The following is a 26,503-nucleotide window of genomic DNA, read 5'->3' as shown; positions in this document are numbered from 1 at the left end:
GCTCTCTCCGTGGAGGTCAACAAAATCGGGGTCTGTTGTGAAGTTAAGCTGTGATATCCATATTTTATATTTAACCTGAAAAAATTACCACTCTTATCAATGAAACAAGTCTCTTTTTTAAAATAATTTGTGTAGTATAAAGCCTTCTTAAAAATGTAAATCTATTTTGTTACAAAAAAGGGGGGGTTAAAAATGGAAAAAATGGTCAATCATGGCAAAAAAAAAAAAAGAGAAAAAAAACAATGGTGGAAAAGGTGGTGAAATTGGATCTTAAAAGTAGCAGAAATGGGTTACAAATAAGTGGCAAAAAATCATATGAGAATGGCATAAAATAACTGGAAAAAGGCAAAAATGGGTTACAGTGCAAAAAATTGGCATAATTAATGGTAAAAGGGAATAAAAAGTGACTGAAAAGGCATAAAATTGGCAAAAATGGGTGGTAATCTGGTGAAATCTAAGAAAAATCCATATAAACTGTGCTAACTGAGAAAGAAAGGATAGGCAGATATTGGCAGAAATTCGTCAAACTGACAAAAATGGGCAAATCAGACAGTGAAATTTGGTTTAAATGGGAAAAACTGGCCATGTAAAGTGGTCCAAAGGGGTTAAAAATGGCAATAATGGGTCAACAGAGGCAACATTAGGCTTATGTGGCAAGAATTGGTTTAGAAGTGGCAAAAACAGGCAGGAAAAAGTGCTGGAAAGGGGTTTAAAATGGCAAAAATAAGTGTTAAATGGCAAAACTGTGTTAAAATTTGTGGGGGGAAAATGATGAAAACTGGTTAAAATTTGGCAAAATTGGTGTAAAGTGGCAACAGTGGAAAAATATTCTTAGTTTTTGTTAGGGAATCTGGAGACCCCCTCTCAGTGCCAAAATTGGCCTGCTGCCAATTATTCCTGGCCCACCAGATGACATTGATCAAAAAACAAAAAATCTTTGATATATATATATATATATATATATATATATATATATATATATATATATATATACAACAATTCCACACAGATTTCAGAACATTTATTCAAAAGTCGTGACAAAATATAATAGAATAAAATAAAGCAGCATCGGCTTGACTGGCGTGAGGTAGGAACTTAATTGGCACATGTGCGCTCTGAGAAAAAGGAGAAAAAAAGAAAAATCCAGTCTCTGTGTGCCACTGTAACAGACAAAGTGCAAAATCTGTTTCATTGAATTAAAACAAATAACAAGCTTGGCTAAAGGTCAAACAAATAAATAATATTGATTTTAAGTAAAGAACTTTATTAAATTACGTTTTTGTACAAGATATAATAGTATAGATGAGGGAAAAAAGTTTTTTTTTTTTTTTTTTTTTTTTTTTTTTTAGTAGGAAGACTGGTTTTGCCTGATGAAGATGTAATTTGGCCCGCCACTGAGTTGGTCAGAGACTCTTGAGATAGGCCAATTTGTGCAAGCTTCAAGGCCTACTAGGCAATGATAGAAATAAAGAAATAGATTATTTAAACACATGAATATTCATGCTCTATTGTCAGACAAATACATAAATAATCTTTTTTATTTGTTTCTTTTTTACTAGAAATGTAAGGCAAAGTAACGGAGAGAAAAACAGACTCAAAATTCTAAGAAAACCTGATCATACAGTTGCACTACACTTCCCAGCATGCACCGAGAATTACATTTGTTTCCGCTATTGGCGGACGTCATCCCGCCCCTAACAGTCCGTGTAGCATTCAGCTAGCTGACTTGTTTTTGCTGGAGAGGAGCACTGACAGCTGTAAACAGTTACAGAGGACTTTGGAGCTGTCAGAAATTAAACCATGGCGACCTACGCCAGCGTCTGCTGCCGCCTGTTTTACAGACCCAACAATTTAACGCTGCTGAAACACGGACTACACCTTAATTGGAACATAAAGCGACTGTATTCAGGTGCTACGCAAAAGGAAAATAAACTTGAACTTGGAGACTCGACTTTATCAGCCACCAGCTTTTCTACATCTATGAAAAGCAGCTCAAGACAGGTAACTCTGACAAACAGATACTGCCTTTTAGCTCTTCTCTGAGCTGAGATTTCCATTGTCTTACAACAGCCTGCTAACCCATGTTGTTTGCAGTCTGGACTTGTGTGTATCTGGTGACAAGTTATGCCTCCTTATGGGAATTTAAGCTCTTTTTAATGGGTAGGTCATTTGGTTCAACTCAGCGGTAAGAGCCAGATCTTTCTTTCAGAAACAGCTCTTTTTTTAAGCAACACTTCTAGCAATATAATTCAGTCAAATTTAGTAGTGTTTCAGCTACTGAGGTGAATATGTGTATTCATCCTACTTGTTATGTAGCTTTTAGATGGGCATGTGTCACAATTAAAAATCAAATTGAATGTAGACGATATGGACCAGAAATCAAATGCGGTGATTTTTTTATGGCTGAACTGCAAGTATATGATGTATATTTGGATATTTCTTATCACAAAAAAAACAATCTAAAACATTGTTACTTTGAAGTCAAATCCACACGGATCAAATGCGAAACTTAACACTGATGCTATTGGTAACAGCGAGCTGATCAGTGTCAACATGGACATGAAAAATAACACAAGGAATAGAAACCACTAAACTATAAAGACCAAGCTGAGCTGGACTATATGCAAGATGTGCTACATGGAGGCTAAATAATACAGAAATTGTATTAGTTTTAGGCCGATTTTAATGCAAACCATAATATTTTTAATAAGTGCTGTTAATCGTAAAAAAAAAAAAAAATCAATCATTACGCTGTGATTACTCATGATTAATCACATCATTTTTTAATATTTTAAGTAGGCTAGCTATAGTTTTATGCTTTTAGATTAGGTAGTTATTATTATGTTTGGTAGTTTTGAGCAACTTTGAAGTTGTAAAAGAGATTTATGGCTTGGCTAAGCCAGGCCCCCCTCCACTCACTCGGACAAACAATGAACATTCACTCACAGACGCTATTGCAGTTGTCACAGTAGGAGACATTTCACAGAAGATTGATGATTTTTGGAGACAGAAAGATCACATATCACCTAGAAGTCACCAAAAGGGTCTAAACTACGCATTGGAGGGATATATTAATCATTTTATTGTCGAGAAGGTTGATAAAAAGTTAAAAGCCAAAATTTACAGGTCCCAGTGCAAATGTGATAAACCACATCTCGTTGCCATCATAATCTCAGACCACAAGATAGAGGATCAGTTTCAAAGTGCCACTGAAGTTTAGGTTTTTGGCTCATAATATGACAAAAATACAACAACCTTTTTACCATCTTTACCAAGAGTGTCTCTCCGGTAGTTTGGTGCTACGGTACTTACACTGAATCATTCAGCATAACGTCTGCCAACCTTTGTTATCTCAGCTTTTACAGATAAGTTCGTGAAGCTAAGCTCCAGAAGTTAATGTTAGTTTAACTAGAGACCTTTGGACAACAGCTAACAATGATATACGATCACCAAAGAACAAAAACCAGAACAAAAAAAAAAAAAAAAAAATGCCAACGAACTCCCAACAAACAACGTGACACAACGAACAATGCAGCTAGGAGCTAACGTTAGGCTAACTTTAGCTAACGTTAGAGATGTTAAAAATTACTTTATATTTCTTTCCAGCAAAGTCACAATATGTTGCCTCAAATACGATGTTGGCTTACCTTAGAACAGATGTTTTTAATTTTATCCATGTTGAGTTGATGTTGTGGTCTACTGCAAAACTTTTATCCAAAGAAGACACTTTTCTCAGTTTAGATGTGGCTTAGGAACGGGTGAAAAATACACTCCGTCACCCAAACTCTCAGGATACCTTGTGTTGGAGTCGGATGTACCCCATGAACACCGTTTGACCATTTTTAAACTTAAAATCTCGAAAAAACCTCATAAAACCGGACGAACCTGACCTGACTTTCTCCCATTCATTTCAATGGATGTCCAGGCAGCCAATGTCCGAGTGTATTGGAGTGGTATACGCACTGTGATTGGCTCATCGCGTTTGAGGGCGGGACTTAGCCATAGGTCAATTGTTGGTACCCCTCTGTTAATGAAAGAAAAACCCACAATGGTCACAGAAATAACTTGAATCTGACAAAAGTAATTATAAATAAAAATCCAATGAAAATTAACCAATGAAAATCAGACATTGCTTTTGAATTGTGGTTCAGCAGAATTATTTTAAGAAACAAACTCATGAAACAGGCCTGGACAGAAATGATGGTACCCTTAACTTTATATTTTGTTGCACAACCTTTTAAGGCAATCACTGCAATCAAACGATTTCTGTAACTTTCAGTGAGACTTCTGCACCTCTCAGCAGGTATTTTGGCCCACTCCTCATGAAAAAACTGCTCCAGTTGTCTAAGGTTTGAAGGGTGCTTTCTCCAGAGGGCATGTTTCAGCTCCTTCCACAGATGTTCAATAGGATTTAGATCAGGGCTCATAGAAGGCCACTTCAGAATAGTCCAATGTTTTGCTCTTAGCCATTCTTGGATGTTTGTAGCCGTGTGTTTTGGGTCATTATCCTGTTGCAAGACCCATGACCTGCGACTGAGACCAAGCTTTCTGACACTGGGCAGCACATTTCTCTCTAGAATACCTTGATAGTCTTGAGATTTCATTGTACCCTGCACAGATTCAAGACACCCTGTGCCAGATGCAGCAAAGCAGCCCTAGAACATAACAGAGCCTCCTCCATGTTTCACAGTAGGGACAGTGTTCTTTTCTTGGTATGCTTCATTTTTGTGTCTGTGAACATAGAGCGAATGTGACTTGCCAAAAGTTCCAGTTTTGTCTCGTCTGTCCATAGGACATTCTCCCAGAAGCTTTGTGGCTTGTCAACATGCAGTTTGGCAAATTCCAGTCTGGCTTTTTTATGATTTGTTTTTTGTCTCCCATGAAGTCCACTTTGGCTCAAACAACGACGGATGGTGCGATCTGACACTGATGTACCTTGACCTTGGAGTTCACCTTTAATGTCTTTGGAGGTTGTTCTGGGCTCTTTTGTTACCATTAGTATTATCCGTCTCTTCGATTTGTCATCAATTTTCCTCCTGCGGCCACATCCAGGGAGGTTGGCTACAGTCCCGTGGATCTTACATTTCTGAATAATATGTGCAACTGTAGTCACAGGAACATCAAGCTGCTTGGAGATGGTCTTATAGCCTTTACCTTTAATGTGCTTGTCTATAATTTTCTTTCTAATCTCCTGAGACAACTCTCTCCTTCGCTTCCTCTGGTCCATGTTTAGTGTGGTACACACCATGTCACCAAACAGCACAGTGACTACTTGTCACCCTTTAAATAGGCTGACTGACTTATTACAAGTTTGTAGAAACCTGTGATACTAATTAGAGGACACACCATGGTTGAACATGTCCCTATGGTCACATTATTTTCAATCTTTTTTTAGGGGTACCATCATTTTTGTTCTGGCCTGTTTCATGACTTTGTTTTTAAAAATAATTCTGTTGAACCACAGGTCAAAAGCAATGTCTGATTTTCATTGGTTAATTTTCATTGAATTTTTATTTATTATTACTTTTGTCAGATTCAAGTTATTTCTGTGACCATTGTGGGTTTTTCTTTCATTAACAGAGGGGTACCAACAATTGTGTCCACGTGTGTATCTTCACTAACATTCTCCAGCTTTATAAAAAGAAAATCGCCATTAAGCAGATCTGGTCAATATCCTCACTCATCACTGCTGGCTGTGTCTGACCCTCTCACCTCTTCACCCCCAGGCATGTAAACATCTGCACTAGAGGACTACAGGAGCAAGTTGTGGTCAAACTTAGTCATATGATTAAATTGTGTTTTTATTTTATTAACTTGTTAAGGTTTCAAGATTAATCACAAGCATTAACACGTTAATGTTAACAGCCCTACACAAAACCTAGGGGTAGGGCTACAGCTACATGGTAGGGGGTGTAATGGAATTGAGCTAAAGGCTGGCCAAACAATAACCAACCCTAGCAGCCAAAGACAGATGATCACATAAAATCATCTTTACTACTGACAATATAATCCTTAAGGTAGAGAAAACACGTGTAAATCCTGTTTTAGCAATATGCTTTGTTAAATTGTTCAAAAGTAAGCACCGGTCTTTATTGATGTGAAGCTCAACTTTCCCCTTTTACTGATGCTTTGTTAACTGTGTGTAGACACTTTGTGTTATAAACTTTAAAAAACGATGGGAGAAGAAACCAGCTACTGAATCCAGCACAAATTGTCTGAACCTTCAGATCAGAAAATTATCTTTGGCATAGATTGGTTTTTAATTGAAAAAGTGTCTAATCAAAAAAAAATGAAGATATCTTTTACTCTCTGCTATTGACTTAAAAACAAGCAGCCAGAGCAAACAAGGTGGGATCAGCCCTTCAGTTAAAACTACAGGGTGCAGAGCAAACTTTGAACCACAAAATGTCTCACCAGTGTAGGAAAAACACCATGGCATAAACAGAAATTACAGAGAGATGCTTGGAAAAACATGGTAAAATGGACCACAGAGGACCAAAATAATATTTAGAATGGTCTTAAGGTAGCTTTACAGTCAACACTGCAATAATGGACAAGAAAACAACCTTTATGCCACTTGTGCAGGATGTGGTCGGACATTTTGTTGATGTCTACAGTCCTTTCTTTAAACAGTGTATGATTGGCCGATTAAAAGGTGAAAGCACCAAAAAGCTTCTGAAGGTGCTTCCCTTTTCAGAAGAACAAAGCAAGGGTGTATTTTTAACCATCCTTGGAGGTAGTCCAAGAAGCGGCCCATGTTTACATTTAATTGACGACCGTTTGAAATGATGATACTGTAGATGCTGATTGTACTTTGGTTGCATTTTTAAATTACAAACCAGGTCAAAAAACGTTGGGGGTGCAGTGTAAAATGTAAATACAACTGTTATTATGTTTTGCAAATCTTATAAACCCATATTTCATTTACAACATAACACAAACAACATATCAGATGTTGAAACTAAGACATTTTCCCATTTCATAAAAAAATCAAGCTCATTTCAATGTGAATGCAGCAACACGATCTACAAAAAGGAAGGGATGGGAAGAAAAAGGCTGGAAAAGTAAGTGGCACCAATGAAAAACAGTTGGAGTAGAGTTTTGCAACTATTGACATTAATTGGCAACAGGTCAGTAACATGACTGAATATAAAAGGAGTATTTTAGAGAGGCAGAGTCTCTTAGAAGCTAAGATGGACAGAGGATCTCCAATCTGCATAAAATTTCATCAAAAAATTTAGGATAAATTTCAGAAAAAATATGTTCCCCAAAGTCAAATTGTGAAGACTGAATATTCCACCATTTACAGAAGATATTATTATCAAAAGGTACAGAGAATCTGAAGAAATCTCTACATGCAAGAGACAAGGCAAAAGGTTAGTATTTGATGCTTGTGATGTTTGGGTGCCTGGGGTGGCACTGCAATAAAATCAGGAATGTTTCTGTACTGGAATCACTGCATGGGCTCAGGAACACTTCCAGAAATCATCATCTGTCAACACAGTTAGCCGTACCATCCACTAATGCAAGTTCAAGCTGTATCATGCACAGAAGAAGCCATATGTGACAGGATCCAGAAATACTGCTGTCTTCTCAGGGTAAAAGCTTAATTAAAATTGACTAAAGCAAAATGGAAAACTGTTCTGTGATCAGATGACTGAAAATTTGAAATTCCATTTGGAAACCACACCATTTCCTGAAGAAGAGAGGGACCATCGAGCTTGTTATCAGCGCACAGTTGAAACGCTTGCATCTCTGATGGTATGGGGCTGCATTAGTCCCTTAGGTCAGTGGTTCTCAACCTTGGGGTCGAGACCCCCTTGGGTAGGGTAGGATTATTTTTAAAATACACTGTTGCCACTTCACACCAATTTGAGCAAATTTGAATCATTTTTTGTATCACTTTTTAATACCAATTTAAGCACATTCTTGCCACTTAAAAGTCATTTTTGTCAATTTCAAACCCTTTCCATCACTTTTTCTGTCTGTTTTTGCCACTTCTAAACTAATTCTTGCCACTTTCTGCCTATTGTTGCCTCTATCAACCACTTTTAACACTCCTTTTTGCCCATTCTAACCACAATTAACCCATTTTTGCCAGTATATATCAACTTTTCATCCCAGTCCACCTAATTTCCACCATTTTTTTTGCACTTAAAAGCCATTTCAGCCTCTTTTTCCATCGCCTTTCAACACTTTTTGTGCCCATTTTTTCCACTTTATCAAATTTTTGCCATTTTTAATGTATTTATGTTCTTTAAAAATCCAATTTCATCACCTTTTCCAACATTTTTTGCCGTTATTAACCAATTTTAGCAATGTTTAACCCATATTAATTATGTTTTTAACATAAGCTATTTTCATTAAAGAAGGCTATTTACTACACATATAAATAAATAAAGATATTTGTTTTCTCTGATAGGAGTGGCTATTATTCAGGTCAAATATGGTTTTCACAGCTTAACTTTACAATGGACCATGGTTCCCCAGTTTGGCTGGGTCCCAGAAACCTCCTTATGGACGGCCTTGTCTGCACATGACTATTCTTGATTTTGCATGGCTGACACAACCACCTTCAGATACAACGGGGGTCCCCAGTCTCTGGCACCTTTATATTGGGGATTGCAGGCTGAAAAGGTTGAGAACCACTGCCTTAGGTGAGGGCAGCTTAGGTTTTAGAGCAACATATGCTCCCTTCCAGACAACGTCTCTGTCTTTAAAGGCTAACAGAGTATATTTATATTCAGTATATTTCAGCAAGACAATACTCAACCACATACTGTACCCATCACAACAGCATGGCTTCACAATAGAAAAGTCTGGGTGTTGCCTTTCACCAATATCTAGTGCATCATGAAACGAAAAAAATACTGTTGAGGAGCTAGAATCCTTCATCAGACAAGAATGGGACAACATTCCTCTCCAAAAACTTCAGCAACTGGTCTCCTCTATCCCCAGGAATTGCGGACTGTTGAAGAAGGAGGATCCTACCACACTGAGCAGTTCAAGTTCATGCATTTCTGATTGGGTTAGAGGGTCAGATATGAGTACTGGTTCACTGCATGCTGACTTCCGACTCTAAGCAACCAATCAGGGTTGATACTGTAATACGGAGGCTATATACATTTTACAAACCACACCACTTAGTTAGACTCTAATGAAGACTCAGTGCCCGTCGAAACATTGACCCCTGCACCCGATTAAACTGCAATAAGTGACTTGTGTGTTCCAGTTTCTTCTTTGGATTTGAGATATAATCTATTGAAACACCTTTTGTAGTTTACGGACTGTTACAGATACAATGGTAAAAAAACAAACAAAAAAAAGACAGAGGTGTCGCTGCCATCAAATCCAAATTGAGCCAATATTTTGCATGAAATTGAAAAATGTCTCAGTCTCAACATCTGATATGTTTTTATGTTCTATTTTGAAGAAAGATGGGTTTTTTAGATTTGCAACTCATTACATTCTGTTTTTATTTTACGTCGCATGGGTTCCCTTGGCAGTGAGCCTTTGGGATTTTTCAATGGGTTTTTGGATCACTGCTGAAAATAAGATCTGTGTCCAATAAAAGTTTATGCACGTTTTGTTCATAAAGATAATCTTCATAAATTAATAATATTAGCAGCTTATCTGATTTGTTAATCTAACTGACAAAAGTAAAAAGCTAACATCATGCTATATTGAACTACAACTGAATTTAACATCATCACCCGCAGATACAAGTGAATGGCAGGCTCAGTTGCCACGCTTCGGATGATGACATATATCCTTCCCGATAAACGCTGTAGTCCTTGTTAGCTGTGCTTTAGCAAACACCTTTATTAGGATGTGAAAAGATACACAGTTCAAAGGTGGGGCATGTTTCCTTATTTCAGGCATTTGACCAAAACCTAAGTCAAAAATTCCATAGACTTACAGACAAGTGAACTGGAGGTGCTAAAATTCTAACTCATTGAAAAACTTTCTAATGGGCTTAATCCAAAATTCAGTCACATGTAGATCTCAGTGTTTTCACATGTTTACAGCAACCATATTCCAACATTTCTAGTGTGTTAAGAAAAAAACATTGGATTTCACTTTAGTGAATGCATTGTGTTTAAGCCAACACTGAGTCTTGTGCTTACTTTGTGCTGATAACCTCGGACTAAACAGCAGCTTAATGTTTATAGTCAAAGGTCAGGAGCCATGCACTTAGCTATGGACTCTGCAGCTCACACTCTGTGAACTCTGAAGTCACTGTGATAGCTGAATGAAGCTCTCTTTGTCAAGGTTTAGTGATTAGATACAGCAACAAGCTTTAGGATGGGGGAATGTGAACCATGTGCTACCTTTGTGCCAAAAAGTGTCCTAAATGATACTAATCTACAGATTGTGGCTCACTAGGTAGAGTTGGTTGTCTTGTAATTGGAAGGTCATGGATTTGATCCTCAGCTTCTGCAGTCACATGTTGTACTGTCCTTGGGATAGACACTTAACCCCACTTTGCTCCCACTGCTTCGTCGGTGGCTTGTAAATGGTAATGGCTGCATTTGAATTCTCCATAGCAACCTTTACCATCAGTGTGTGAATGTGGAGTGAATGGGTATGAATGAGTTGGTGTGAGTTGTGGTGTAAAAGTGCTTTGAGTTGACAAACTCAGGTCCATTGACCTTTTGTTTTTTAACAATTTTTATTCAGTTTAAAATTGAACACATATCATACATTGTTTTTGCAGCAAACATTGCAAGCAAACCTGTATTTAAACATAGAGCAGCTGCTGCCTTAAGGTAGTTACAGCATTTAAAGTTTCCCTACCCTTATCACATATTATACCATTGTCTTGGTGAATACTCGGTTCTGATTGGCTCTGGAAATTCCATTGGTGTCAATTAACTTCTGATATATGGACACCTTTCGAACTTCTCAAGTAGTCCTGGTCAAAAAATCTTTTCACTGTTCCAAATTAATGTGCAGCAGCCGTTAGCCGTTACTTCGTTAGGAGTAACTATAGCAACCTGAGACAGTCATATTTTCTGAGCAGGGAGTACAGTGCTGCCAGCCTAAGGAGCCTGTGGACCGGCATCGACCCTCACTTAACTTGACATAAATAAAATGACAGACTCCAGGTGGCAACTGTCCTCTGCTGCACATTGGACGGTTTACGCCTCTGTGTCGTCCATTAATCCCTGATAATTGGACACCTCATCAGGCATTAACCCTTCCATAACCCACCCAACCCTCCTTCAATCCCACCCATACTCCTTCCCACCCTGTTGTCCCCTCAGGCCAAGATCCTATACATGAGAACACATCAATATTGCTAAATTGCTATATGAGCTAAGGGTTGTACAAAAGTCAGGAATGTTTAACAATTAGTAACAATTACGTTCATAGTGGTAGTGTAAATAAATAAAAAAAACCCTGCAAAGAGCCTTTGAGAGCGTATTTAATTTTTTCAAGCTTTAAGAAATACATAGTGTCTCTGATCCATCTAGTGAAACTAGGAGGAGCTTGTGCTTTCCAGGAGAAAAGATTGTGGTGCATTGCTGTTAGAGAGGTAAATGCTATGATAGCATGTGCTTCGCCCTTGAGTAAAGGGATCTCACAACTATAACCAAATAAAGCACATAACAGATTTGGAGTAATGCATTTTTGAAACATCTTGGAATATGTAAAAAAAATGCTAGACCAAAATGTGTTCAGTTAAGGACAGAACCAGAACATGTGCATGTGGTCTGCAGGTTGGCCTTGAGATCGAGGACACGTTGGGGCTGTATTAGGGTACATGCTTGCCAGCCTTCCCCTAGTAAAATGTACTCTCAGATAGGGCTGCAGCAATAGATTCTTTTTGTAGTCGAGTACTCTGTCGATTCTTCTGATGATTAATCGAGTACTCTGATAAGAAATATTGCATTTTTTTAATCAATCACTTTTGCTTTTTCAAGAGAAGTAGTACTAGACAAATGAGAAAAGAAGCTGGGTCCCTTAAATGAACTATTTCTATATTAAAAATTGGTATTAACAGGTTCTCTAAAGAAAATATATTCTACAAAGAGCAATGAAGTTCTGATGACAGTTTACATTTCTTCAAGTTACACGGACAGGAAGTTAAATAATGACATTAGATTATGCCATATTTAGGGTTTTAGGGATCCTTCACCAGGAATTGTTTGGTGCCAACACTTTATTTCTTTCATTACAGTTTATTTCTATTTTCCAAGTTGTCATTAAAGTAAAGGGACACTTAATCATTTTAAAATCCTCTATTTTATGCATGAATGTAATGTTTCACATTATAGCAAAAATATAGTTCCATCATTCACACAGTGGTCTGATGATGTCTGAAAGGTGAACCTTTAGATTACAGGCATATGGTCTATTTTTCAAAAGGGTGTTCACTTTCAATTTTTGCCCATTTTTTTGTGACTTCATCCACCATAAGATAAAAATATGACCTTTTAAGACCATCCACTCACATGGAGAAAGCTGCTTCTGTGACCTGTTGAATCCTGACTCTATGATGATGAACTTTAACCTACTTCGTCTCTGTCACTGTCTGTGGCAATAAGGTGTTTCTGTTTAATTGGTGTCAATTCATTATCAATATAAGTCTTATCAAATAATTTGGGATGCTAAACATTTTGAAAAATACGCTGCAATCAAGACCTCAGTGCGCTGAATTTTAGATAATTTATAATTCCATGTATAACACGTGCACGTGGAAAAGAGAGAGAGAGTGAGGGAGAGAGAGAGGGGAAACGTGGGCAGCGCGTAAACCCAGAGATCTGTGCAGGTTTACAGGTGCAGGCGTAGTGCTGTATCTGCAATGAAACCACAGCCAGTAGATGCGTAAAAATGCAGGACGAGTGCCTGTACACATCACTGCGTCTCTTCCTTTGTAATTTTTACGCCTCATATCATGCATGTTACGTTGTAGTAACAGCGAAAACAAGGGCATTGTGCCACACAAATAGCCGTCCGTGTAAAACACAGCATGGCACGCAACACACGGTGCGATGTCCAGGCTACAGCATGGCCGTATATGGATACATGACTGATTTAAGCAAGCCTCGAGGCAGATAATTTGCCTTGAGGAATTTTTTGAATCGAATTACCCGGATAATTCGAGGAATCGTTTCAGCCCTACTCTCAGAACAACTTTGAGTTGTATTAAGCGGTGTCTAGCACAAGGAGAAGAGGAGTTTATCAAGCTAAGAACTGCTGCCCATTGGTTATTGGTCATTTCTCTTCCAAGATCAGTCTCCCAAAGTCTCTTATAACATCTTTAGGGGAATTGGGGATACAGTCATCTATACAGCTATACAATATTGAAATGATACCTTTAAGGTGTGGAGTTAATGAAAGAACATGATAGACTGTATTATGTGTTGGAAAGTCTGGAAAGGAACTATGACTCTTTTGGACAAAATGTCTGATCTGAAAGTATCTGAAGAAGTGAGCTTTGGGTAGCTCAAATAATCGAGACAACTGAGCAAATGGACCAAACTTGCCATCAACATACAGCTCAGATATAGATTTGATACCTTTTGAGTGCCATACCCCGAAGGTACCACCAGTAAGGGAGGGAGGAAAGTTAAAGTTGTTTATTATGGGAGAGCATACTGAGGTAGTCTGCAGTTTGAAAGGTCTTCTTAATTGGGACCAGATTCTGACTGAGTGATAAATCACCATGTAGGAGCAAAATTGGCACAGAGAGGGGGGTGCTGGAGCACATAAGACAGACCTTAGGTTGACTGGGCTGCAGGCGTACTCCATTTGAACCCATGTTTCAGAGCTAGAGGTAGGATTGTCATCAATCCAGTATAAAATAGATTTTATATTACATGACCAATAATAATACATAAAATTGGGAAGGGCTAGACCTGCAAATTTTCTAGGTCTCTGAAGAACACTCTTTTTAATTCTATGTGGTCCACCATTCCATATAAGTGACAAAATACTTCTGTCCAGAGATTTGAAGAATTCCTTTTTGATTAGAATTGGCATATTCTGGAAATGATAAAGAAATTTAGGCAGCATTATCATTTTTACAAGATTAATTCGTCCAGCAGTACATAGAGGGAGATTCCTCCACCTTTCCATATCCTTTTTACATTTTCAAATAAAATACTAAAATTTTTAGTGAACAACATTGAATATGCAGGTGTGATCTCAACCCCTAACCCTGGATTTCCATATACAGTGTGCGCACCGCGTAACACCAGCGAATCGAACTGCGGAGCACTTTACTCCCTTTCTAGTCTATCAGAGTATTTCCATAGACGGCGCTCTAGATCGGCAGCAGCGCATGCCTGCACTCGCTCCACCTCATTTCAGATACCCTGCAGGTCTACTTCAGTGCCGGCCACTGCCAAACCTCGTAAATTCACTGTTGTTCAGAAAACACCAACCGTGGAATTCACAAGCGTAGAACATCCGGTTCTTTCAAAATAAAACACAATTCACAGACTCCTGATCATAAATTATCACTTTATCAACATTACGTCTCATTCTGCAACAAGAGCAAAGGGTCACCGAGAGGTCAGTGGGTCACAGAGCTACAGTGGTGCCACTGATGAGGAAAGTTAAGTTTTGGGGATATTTAGCCAAAGAATTTTGCGTTAAACCATAGATCCTTTAAGCAAACATTAACCTTTTAACTTCCTAATGTGCTCACCCAATGGAGGAAGCAATAACATCATGGACCTACACTGGAAAAGATGATAAATTAACCCCAAAAGGTAAAATAGTCTGCTGTTTACATGCTATTCCGACGTGAACTCACAGTTCTCTCATGATCTCTTCCTGCTGATCAGGGCTTGCGCGCCGTGGCGCAGCGCTTTAGACTCGCTTCCAGTGGGCGAGATTGCTCGCCTTTCAGTCGGAGCAAACCTGCGGTGCTTCAGTGCACGGTGCACACGCTTTGTATGGAAATTCAGGGTAAGTATTTAAAGCCTTTGCTGACTGTTCTGAATAGAAAATGTGAAAGTGAAATTTGAGTTGCTGCTTGATAATATATTTCACTTTTATCAAGCATTCAGCCTTAAAAGTACCGAAAATGGGTGCCGTTTTGTACTGGTAACAGTTCACAGGTACCTGGAATCTGTAAAAGGTACCCATCCCTAACCGTGACACTATAGGATTTTTGAGGTCAAGGTAGTGGTGATTGGTAAAATTCCATTCCACAAAATTGATTTTCATGACATTGTCATCACCGGTTTTAATGCATGTGTTGTATTATAGTGTACTGCACACACACAGCATAATCGATGCCACGCTTAACGTAACAGAGTAATAATATGTGACAGACAACAGCTCAGTTTAAGTGCAGTCAGCAGCATGTTTTGCCCTGACACTAAATAGCAGCCAGGTAAAAGCCATCATCATCATCATCATCATCATCATCATCACTTATTTGTGTCACTGTAACTACATGAGGCTCAGCAAGAAGGTAAAACATGTGTTCTTTCCAAGTTTAATGTGGTTGATAGCAGCATACAGCAATTGGCTTACTCTGCAGAACGTTAGCCTGTCTGGGGCTGCAGAGCAGCAATTCAGTTTACTCTGCAGCAATTCATATAATTATGGCTCAACTGTTTTAACAAATAATGAATTTTTGCCAATATGCTGATATTAACAAATCAGTTTTTGCTGATACCAATATTGACACTGATTAGAAGTGCACAATCATTATTGGTACCGATGAATTACCTGCTGAAACTGCAAATGTTTTTTTATATTGCATCATTTTTGGAAAATATTAACCCATAAAATCAGCCGACAATAAAGGTGTTCTTATGCTCCTTGCAAGACTACATATTCTGAAACAGTAGGTGGCATGGTGGTATGTGACCCAACCTTTCGTCCCAGAGTAGTTTGTCCATGTATATGTGTTCTTGTAAAGCGTCCTTGGGTTTCTTGAAAGGCGCTATATAAATTCAAGATATTATTATTATTATTAGAGAAGAAGAAGAAGCCTCAGCACTAGGCTTTAACAAACATGCTGTCACTGGAGTGGGTGTTTTTCAGTGTTTCAGAGAGGATAACACACGTTTGTAAAAAATTCTCAGCAAAGTTCCTGAGGGTAGGCAAACTTCTCAAGTTTTAACACAATGGATTTGCTCTTGTGTTCACTCACACTTAAGGATGGATTAAATAGATTTTTGAGGTCAAAGATCAAAGGTGAAGTTCATTAGGGTCCATCCTACCTTATATCTGTTGTTTTCACAGAACACATCCTTGCTCTTCTTTTAGTCCCACTGCTGTAAAATGTTGTAATGTAACTGTCATTTATCAGGCACTTTTGTCCAAACCAATGCACATCTGGGACAGGTGTTCATGGCTTTAAGGACCTTCCTGAGGGTCCACACTGGATACTCATTGCGTCCTGGCCAAGCAATGTACACCGCTGAGCCATCCAGCTGCCACTGTCAGGCTATTATTTTATTTTTATTTAACCTTTATTTAACCAGGCTAGCCCCATTGAGATCAAAGATCTCTTTTTCAAGGGGGACCTGGCCAAGAATGGCCACAATGCAGTTTCAAAATCAAACACACTCAAGCTCACACAGTACAGAAACCTTGCAGAGGCTGAGATTCCCTTCACCCTTATAATGTTAAATAATATTTATGTTTGTCCCTGAGTATTATCTTTATGTTCTCTTTATTCACAGGAGAGGCTAAGAGACAACAGCATACTTCCCTTTTCTGCATTTCTGACAGACAACTTTGGCCGGAGGCACAGCTACCTGCGGATCTCTCTGACTGAGAAATGCAACCTGCGCTGTAAGTAGAGTTCTGCTTTGCCATCTTACAAGTTAGAGGTACTACGGTACTAACTTGGTATTCTTGCTACTATGTATGGGAGTTTACATTAATTTCCAAACTCAAGTATTTGCATTACCTAATGAACAAGGTCTTTAAAAATTGTTAATCATAATTACCATTTAAAAAAAACAAATACATCACACCCAAGTCTGTGGTAATAGCCATGCTGCTCTTTCCTGATACATCTGCTCCACTGTTTTGGCTGTTCCCTCAGGAACTTTGCTGTGATGGTGGCTTCAGCTTGACAAACACCATCAGGTTGCTGCAGCCTTTCTTCTCGCATTACCGTTTTTTTTTTGGCTAATCTTTCCCACTCTGGTATTATCAGAGATGAAGTTAGTTAACTTGAGCTAACAGGCAAATGATAATTTGTTTATTTGAGTCCCCTTGAGGTTTAGGGCGCACTCAACTTAGCCATCAGTACCATGCCTGGGCCAGTTTGAGCCTGAAGTCCAGTATGTTTGACCAGTGTGAGTGCAATCGTTCCATGCTTGGATGCGGCCCCAAGCTTCATGGCCCTGGCAGAGAAGGACAAGGTGGGCCTTGGAATGCAAATGGAGCACAAGCGAACGGATGTGACGTGCCCTGAAGTAACAACAAAAGGACCCGCTCCAGAGTGCAGCTGCATGCTCAACAGACACACTGTCCTAAGGAGAGAGGCTGATAGAGACTGCAGGATTTTTCTAGAGAGATGGTGAGAGAACTGTATATTTTGTCAGATTGTATTTTAAAAAGTTACAAAGATTTTATCAGAACTGAAGAATTTACCTTTGCACAGCCACTGCAACCTCGTTCTAATGGATCCCAGTCAAGTCCATGTGCCTGACCAATTTTTTGCAAAGTCAGGCTTTAACAACTGTGAGAGGTTTTTGTGGTTTGTGGAATGAAGCTTCCTCCCTTGATTGAGCCACAAACAAGCAGCTCACAGAGATAACAAACGCCTTTCATCGTCCGTGCATAAAGGAGAGTCTGCCAAATACGCGGGCAAGTGTGTGCCGGGGTTAATCTCACAACTGATTTAACCTCTCATTATTATGAGATTATAATGCCATACTGCTGTCCCCTGAATTAATTTAACCAATCATTCTATTTCATGTCATCAAGAAGTGAAATTGTGATCTTTGTTGTCTACTAATTCTTTGGCGTTTTCACTTCCAGGTCTCACCAGATGGTAAAAATTGCTCTCGTCACGATAAAAAATGTTTAAACTGAACATTTATTCCTGCTCTGGACACAGGCTGTCCTATGACATGAGAGCTTAATTGGTAAGGCACTGAAAAGCATAAAAATTATGCAGAGAGTTGGCACAGTTCATTGTGCATAAAGGAATGCCAGGGGGATCTCTCTCTCTCTCTCTGTAGCTCTGTTGCTGTTTTACAGCAAACAGTTAGTAGTGGGAATTTAAAGAATGAAGACAAAATCCACTCTCTTGGCTATGTCAGGACGAGCCCCTCACCTTTTTTCCTGACCACTTCCACCTTTTTTGACCGTGTACAATTGCCAAATAAGATTGTTTGGATAGAAACAATAGAAAAGTGGTTTCTGGTAGTGGTGGGCGGTAAACAGATATTAATACTGTCACCAGTAAAATTTCTGCCATGGAATGGATTTTTGCAACACTGTCATCACAGGTTTAAATGCCTACATGGTGCTGTGAAGCATGCGCAAGGCATATCCGCTCCTACAGGTGGCAGAGCAAGCGCTTTGACAGCTCAGGCTGAGTCCAGTCACTAGCACATTTAGCGCTAGCATTATGTGTGTAGTAACTAACCAAACATCACTCACTCTTGCCATTGTAACCAAGCACAGTTATCAGGAAACGTGTTCTTTCCTCTTCAAGTTTTATGGCAGTACCGCAACAGAGTCAGTGTGCCATCTCTGTCAGCCCTCCTGGGGCGTCAACACAAGCTAAGTGCTGCTTCAGCTGGTCTCAGTTTGTCTAGAGCCCAGTGCTGCAGCTATTGATCTTACAACGGCTTAAACAACCGTTTAAAGGTGTGTTTTTAACTTATGACTTTCTTTTCTAAGACTCACTAACAGTGAGTCAAAGATCCAGGCTGTGATGTTAAATGCACATGTGTGCAAATGAATTCAAAATATACTTTAAATCAGAAAAAAAGAGGCAACAAGACTTGTGATTATGACATATTGCAGAAAAGGTACATAGTGGTTCTTTAGAGTATTGGTTCCCAATCTGGGAGCCAGGACCCCCTAGGCAGGCACCAAAGATCTCAGGTTCGGTTCCAAGCTTTATTGACTAAAACCATGACAAAACTGTTATTGAGTAGTTTGTTCAAAGGTCCTTTGATTTGAAAAACATGCATTTTTCTTTCTTAGGGTTTTTTCAGTGAAACAAAATCTTGGTCAGTTTTTTACAGCAATGTGTCACTTTTTCTTCTAGTGATGGCCTTGGGGGGCTTTAGAGTGATCAGAGTACAAGTAAGGAAAGAAAATGTATACATGAAAGTTGGTGTTGCTGCAGTATTTTACCTTATTTTTCCACAGCTTTCTTATTGCCTGACTCATGTCCAACCCCTGACTTTTGGGTGTTTGGAAAAAAAAGTTATAATCTAATATCTTAGCTGTCAGCCAGAATGTCTGTGTGGGAACAGACTTTCTCATCCATACTGCTGGCAGTTTATTTAGATCCAAAGTGTGCCTTGCATCAAGGTGTGTCTGCGACCATCTGTTGGCTTTTCACAGCACTTGCAGCCATGCCATCACATCTTTATTAATGTTTTTAGCCTGATCTTCAACCATCGAGGTTTAAATCCCTGCTAGAGCCTATTTACAGAAATGCATGTGAACTTGTTTACCCATTGTCTATGTTGAAGTATCCTGTAATAATTTTCCTTTTTCTGTTCAGGTCAGTACTGCATGCCTGAGGAGGGGGTGAAATTGACACCACGTGGCCAGCTGCTCTCCACCTCAGAAATACTGACCTTGGCACGCCTCTTCGTTCATGAGGGAGTGGACAAAATCCGCCTGACTGGGGGAGAGCCCCTCATCAGACCTGATGTGCTTGAAGTCATTGGTAAGGAAAAGGGGTGCTGGCTGGAGTCACTGTATTAAAAACCACCACACACAGATGGGTCCAGGAAATGGACTACAAGTGCCATGTTCTTAGTGTCAACCCACTCCTGAACCACAGACAATACCATAACCTTCTCATCTGGTAAAAGCAAGAAAAGAAACTAGATTGTTTCTTAGTTGTCCAAGGTCCTGTTTTCAGATTAAACTAAAATTTGATTTAATTTTGAATCTATGCCATCTGCTGCTGTTGATCCATTTTGCTTTAGGGCTGTCACTGTTTATCTACAGTCTCGTTTGAATTTCATGTATTATTTTTTACAGATTTTAAATTATATTCTAATATGTATGCATATTTTTCATTTATATGGATGTAAAATGTGCAGTTGCTTTAATGAGGGATGGGACTGATCCGATCCAATGTTGGTATTGGGTCCGATATGGACGTAATTAATAGATCAGATATCTGACTGATGGTGCCGATCCAAGTGACCAATCCAAATCCATCCTACAGTTTGCGGTAGACCATGAACGCACCGCATTCACAAAGAAGAATGGGTGTGACGTTAGCCTGATAATATTTTCTATAGCGTGCCTAGCATTGAAGCTAGTGCCACCCACCTTCGTTCCTCTTGGCAGATTAATATCGTGCTTTGATATTTGGCCTCTTTTCACTTTGGGTGAATAGTCATACATGAGCTTAACTCTCGACAGCCCACATACCCCACAATAGGTCTTCCTACTATTTGCAAACAGCTTAGCCACCACCGAGCTTCTCATTATTTACATCCTGTGGAGGGTCAGAGAGGAAGGCTGCGGCCATTAACTGAAGCTACAGCGGTCTCTAGTGGCGGGAGGTTCATTAAAGAACATTATAGACAGGGATTTCAGGCCCTTGTTCATAAAGAATGATAGGTAATTAATTTATAAATAAATAAATATTATTTATTTTTTAGTAGTTTAAATAGATTTGTTTGGAATACATTCAAATTCAATTCATTTTTGTGTTTTTTTTTTGGTGGGGTTTTTTTTTTTTTGGCTTTTTAATAAGAGGATCTGGGTGGTTTACTACAGCCTCATGTAACCTCACACATTATACCAACAATAATAATTGTTAAAAAGAAATATATATACATATATCGGAATCAGTATCGGTATCGTCATATATTTATCGGAATCGGACCTGAAAAAAGTGTATCGGTGCATCCCTAGCTTTAATCACCATGTAGTTACACATTTGCCCACTAGAGGACCCTCAAATATTACATTACAGATTGCAATGAAGAAATAATGAGCTGAATGCAAAAGTAATGTTAATTTTTATGAACTTTTTTAGTGCAAACTCAGCCACCTGCACCATTTAGAGACCTTTTAACAGGGTATTGGTGCTGATGGTCAACTTTAAAATGAACAAACGGGTTAGAAATTAAGTGACAAACAAAAATAAATTAAATTGCGCCGCTTATGGCCGTGATGACATTATGTTTATAATGAACAAAACAAAAACAAATTTTGGTATTATCTTGTCCCTGCATGTTTTTACCTAAAAACATGAGGCGATTCACATTTTCTGAATCAAGAACCGAGTGTTTTTTGTTTACTATTATCCCAGCCATGGAGAAAACCCTCTCCGCCCTGATGGAGGTGCCCGGGATGCACAGGTAATGGTGTGTCATTTGGGACAGGAGAGGATACCTGGACCGCAACGTTTTCCACCATGACAGCGTGTTACTGTCAGTGGGCATTGCGGTTTTACTCTTGTGCATCAGCATCTCTAGATGTTACGAAGCCTCATTTGCCAAATCACCACCAGCGTGTGCACCACCTTGGCAATAAACGTCCCCAAACATCCCCAATGGCGGCCATTTCTGTGCCTCTGTGCTTTGGTGTGAAAACTTTGTTGTTCATCATGTCCCGTGTCAGGAGAGAGAGGAGAGACTCGAGAACGATTATAAACAGCAAAAATATATTTTTTAAAATGCTCGAATAGTAACTTCAGCTTTCAAATGTTAATGAGTTTTTAAATATCTGAAGTACATCTGAACCCCGAAATTTGTTCCAACAGCCTTACTGTGCTTTATCAAGTTGAGAGTCAACACTGTCAGCCATCTACCAGGAGATACACTGCCTGGCCAAAAAAAAAGTCGCCACCTGGATTTAACTAAGCAAATAGGTATGAGCCTCCTATTGGATAATTACTGCATGGGCGTTTATCTTTCAGCTAGCAACAAGTTATTTAACCCCAGCTGATGCAATGAGTAACTTCTCATTTCTTAAACAATGGATTTTTTCTTCCCTAATGGCATGGGCATATTCCAAGATGACAATGCCAAGATTCATCGGGCTCAAATTGTGAAAGAGTTGTTCAGGGAGCATGAGACATCATTTTCACGCATGGATTGGCCACCACAGAGTCCAGACCTTAACCCCATTGAGAATCTTTGAGATGTGCTGGAGAAGGCTTTGCGCAGTGGTCAGACTCTCCCATCATCAATATTAAAATTAATGCAACACTGGATGGAAACAAATCTTGTGACATTGCAGAAGCTTATCCAGGGTGTCCGTGCATCCTTAAAAAGTCTTAAAAAGTCTTCAATTCATGTATCTGAAATTAAGGCCTTAAAAGGTCTTAAATTCATTAAAAATGTTATAGCTGGTCTTAAATACATTACTCAAAGGTCTTAAATTTGTCGGGGCAGGACTATATAATGTCTTTTTTTTTGTTTGTTTGTTTTTCTTATTTTAAACCTTTCCTGCTTCGGCGCCCTGACCGTAGTCAGAACGCACAGGGTAGAGTGGCCTATGGGCCTACCGCTCTCTCACTCTCGCTCGCCCCACCCACCCAGATGAACACAGCTATTTACAGACAGACATACGCTACTTGTATAACATTATTCTCGCGGGACTTTTGGAGATGTAGAGAAGCTAGTTTCTTACTAGCTGCTGATGTAAATGGCATACTTGCTAGCTAGTCTGCGATTATGGGTAAGTGCAAATTTAGTGAGAGTTGGCTGGACGACGTCCGTTTTCGAAGTTGGCTCATGTCTGTTGCCAACCCAGACGAGGCCAGATGCATTCCGTGCAAAAAGACCTTCAAGCTCGGCACCATGGGGGTTAAGGCTCTCTAAAGCCACATGCAGTGCGAAAAGCACAAAACCACTGCCAGGAGCCACAAACAGACCCCAGCCATATCACAGTTTTGCATCTCTGCCCCTGGGCCAGCGCTGACAACGGTTCCGGCTGCTACTAGCACTGACCTGAGAGCAGCATTCGGTGCGACACCAACACTGAAGTCGGAGGTTTTGTGGATTTTAAACACAGTGGTCAAGCACCAGTCTTACAACTCCAATGAGGGGATAGGAGAGCTCTTCCGTTCGATGTTCCCTGACTCACAAATCGCAAGCACGTTTGCTTCCGGAAAGGACAAGACGGCCTATATAACTTGTTTTGGACTAGCGCCTTTCATCAAAAACGAGCTAATCTGCAGTGTCAACAAGTCTTTTTTTGTTTTAATGTTCGACGAGACTTTGAACCACGCCACTAAAAATAAGCAACCTGACGTGCACATACGATACTGTGTGGGAGATCAAGTGCATTCATGTTACTTGGGTTCGCAATTCATGGGAAATGCAACAGCTCAAGATTTACTGCACCACTTCAAAGTAAGTAATATAATAATTTTTTATAATTTTTTCAATGACTAATTTTTAACTTTATATGCATTTTGGCAGATTTTTGGCAATGTCATGATGCAGGCCTGTTCAGTATAATGGTAGGCCTAACATAGGGAATGATGCTGTGTAGGCTAGTTATTTCGCCCCCATTATTTAGAGCCACAGAGAGGGAGAGAGCGATAGAGGGGGAGCAGACAGGGGAGAGGGAGTGGATGGATGAGGATGAGGGAGAGAGTTAATGTCAACTGAGGATGTGTGCAGACAGAATGTTAAATTACACCTAAACACTGGCAATCATGTCATTATAATCATATTCATGTCTTTCTTAGGAGTGTGTGGATAAGCTGGATCTGAGGAACATGGTGTCTATCTCCATGGATGGACCAAATGTAAATTGGAAGTTCTTTGAGCTTCTACAGCAGGAGCACGCTGAGCAGTATGGTGTCCAGCTGGTTGTTGTGGGTAGCTGTGGCCTCCACTCCCTACATAATGCATTCAAATGTGGATTCTCCATGTGGCAACTGGAGAAGGTAAGATAATTATAGCTAAGAGAAATCTTTTATAAGTCCCACAAGGGAAATTGGAATATTTCAGTGGACACGGCAGGATTTTTTTAAAAAGCATGAATTTGAGTTAAAATGCTATTTACGCATAATGTACATCAATGTTCAGTCCGGGGACATGCTCAGGACATTGCTTTGGTTGCTCGGGCAACTGCCATTTGCCCTCCTTGACTCAAGTTGCCTCTCTGTGAAAAGAATATAAAATTAAGTAATGTTTATAACAATTGTGATAATAATCTAAATTAATATTTTAGAACAGTGCAATGGCTAAACAATTAGAGAAAACTAAGTAGAGAGCGGAGGAGGCATGATGTGATGGCAGTCTGCAGCCGAACGAAAGCCAGGCCCTTTCTGGAGGGGGGGTCACTGTGTGTGGCCTAATGGGGAGCAGTGCTGGTTGTACAGTCTGATATGGCAGGCAGGAAGGGCCTGCAATATTGCTCCTTCACACACTTTTAGTGAAGGACTCCCACCAGTGGTATCAGTGTTGTGCATGGATGGGTGAATGTCATTCTTCATCAGAGATGATGGTTAACTCATCATTCCCCTCTCTCCCACCAAGGTGTTGAGGGCGATGCACTTCCTTTTCCACGATACACCAGCGAGGAGGGATGACTTCATTGCCCTCACCAAATCCTCGGTCTTCCCATTACCATTCTGTGGCCATCAGTGGATTGAGAACCTGCCAGTTGTGGAAAGGGCCATAGAGGTAATTATAATGAAACTTAATTTATATAGCACTCTTCAAAACATAATTACAAGGTGCTGCACAATATATGATAAAATAGATATGCATGATAAAGTAATGCACACATACAGTGCTTAACAAATGTATGAGACCACCACCCAAAGTAAGGTTTATGCCCCAGCTGCCCTAAATTAACAGCATTGGTCATTACCAAAATCATATTTATGTTTCTGCAATGGTTAATACACCAATATGTAGAAGCTCTTTAACCAAAATGATATTTTTAATGCTGAAATATAATTATTATTGTTATCCATGAATTTTCAAATTAACTGATTTACAAAAAACTGAAAAAATAGTGAAGCACATTAATATTTCTTGATTAATATGTCAAATTATAGTTATTTACTTGCATTCCTGAACAGAAAAAAATTGTTTTAGTGGTTAAATGTTATGCTTGATTAATTTCTGACTTCTCAGAGAAGCCCAGTGAGCCAGCTCAAATTTGGGTATAAAAACGTAAATTCGGTTTGAAATTCCTCATTCCTGTTCAAAATGGTAAAAGGTGGAGAGCTCACTGAAAATGAAAGAGTCCACATTAAAGCACTTCATGATGCTGGATGGTCTCTGAGACAAATATGACAGGTGGTACATGTACATGATGAAATGTTACAGGTATGGCCATCACTGGTGAAGTATGTGGAAGCAGTGAGGACAAAGAAGGTTCCAAACCCTGGAACAGCCTCATTTGACACCTTAGAAGCAGCCCAGCAAGACCCACTCATCTTGCCTAAGCTACAATTCTTCATGGCTGTCTCAAGGACCTTCACTCCCTTTCTGACAAAATATCAGACTGACGCACCAGTCATGCCTTTCCTTTGCAAAGACTTGGCGGAGTTTTTCAAGGTATTCAAATTAATAATGAAGAATCAACAAGAAAAGCAAAACAAGTCCCTAATCAATACTTAAAATTACTGAAAGATTATGTTTTGGCTAACTAAAGGTCACTCATCATTATTGATACTTGCTTATGGTGATGATAAGATATTTTAAATAACTATATTGAAATGTATTTCATGGTTAATGTGGTTATCAAGGTACTTGCTTTACAACCATCATGCATTTTCTTTTTACCCTTTTAGAGTATGCTTTGGCGTTTTGTCAAGAGGGAGCATCTCCACAACATCACTCCACTGCAGCTGGTCAGGCTGGATGTCGCTGACCAGAAGATCTGGGTCAACCTGAAGGAAGCTGACATAGGCTTGGGTGCAGAGGTAGCCCTGAAGGTAATTTAGATGTATTACTTATTACTTACTTTCTATCAAATGATGCTCCATATCCAGGCAGGAGAGAATGCTGTGTTAGGCCACTGAGCTGTATTTACAACACATTACCCATCTGTCAGGACCTCCAGAGAAAGAACATCATAGGAGAGCTCACAGACCTAGAGTTTAGGAAGGACTGCGTGAAGGGTATGTCAAATATCCTAAAGAAGGTCCAGGACAAGAGCCCCCTGAAGTACCCCATTGTGAGACAGGTGGCATGCCTGGACCCCACAGTCATGTACTCCAACCCAGACTGGTGCCAGGGAAGAATGAGAAGTCTAGTGCAGAAGTTTCTACAAGACAAGCAGTTGTCTGGAGGTGTCTCTGCTGGTATGAATAGTTAACAGAATAGTTATAATGTTGTTCCTGATTATCAGCCATAGAAAAAATGGACATAAGCCTGTCTGCTAATAT

At 39.4% G+C, this 26,503-nt stretch overlaps 1 protein-coding gene across 8 annotated transcripts in view; it reads left to right on the top strand.

Moving 5' to 3' along the window:
* The first annotated feature begins 1,712 nt into the window (after positions 1-1,712).
* Positions 1,713-26,503, top strand: part of LOC121526132 (molybdenum cofactor biosynthesis protein 1-like) — a 45,037-nt gene continuing 20,246 nt past the window's right edge. For 3 of the 8 annotated variants that reach the window (XM_041812519.1, XM_041812527.1, XM_041812528.1), the window contains exons 1-3: positions 1,713-2,001; positions 16,656-16,767; positions 19,676-19,843. In XM_041812519.1, the coding sequence (XP_041668453.1) occupies positions 1,801-2,001; positions 16,656-16,767; positions 19,676-19,843 (481 nt within the window). In that variant the 5' untranslated portion in view covers positions 1,713-1,800. The other 5 variants (XM_041812523.1, XM_041812520.1, XM_041812522.1 and 2 more) reach the window with 5 other exon arrangements.

Source organism: Cheilinus undulatus, linkage group 18 (genome assembly GCF_018320785.1).
Source record: "Cheilinus undulatus linkage group 18, ASM1832078v1, whole genome shotgun sequence".
Taxonomy (NCBI): Eukaryota; Metazoa; Chordata; class Actinopteri; order Labriformes; family Labridae; genus Cheilinus; species Cheilinus undulatus.
The sequence above is the reverse complement of the archived record's forward strand: the minus strand, read 5'-3'. Positions and strand labels throughout refer to the sequence as shown.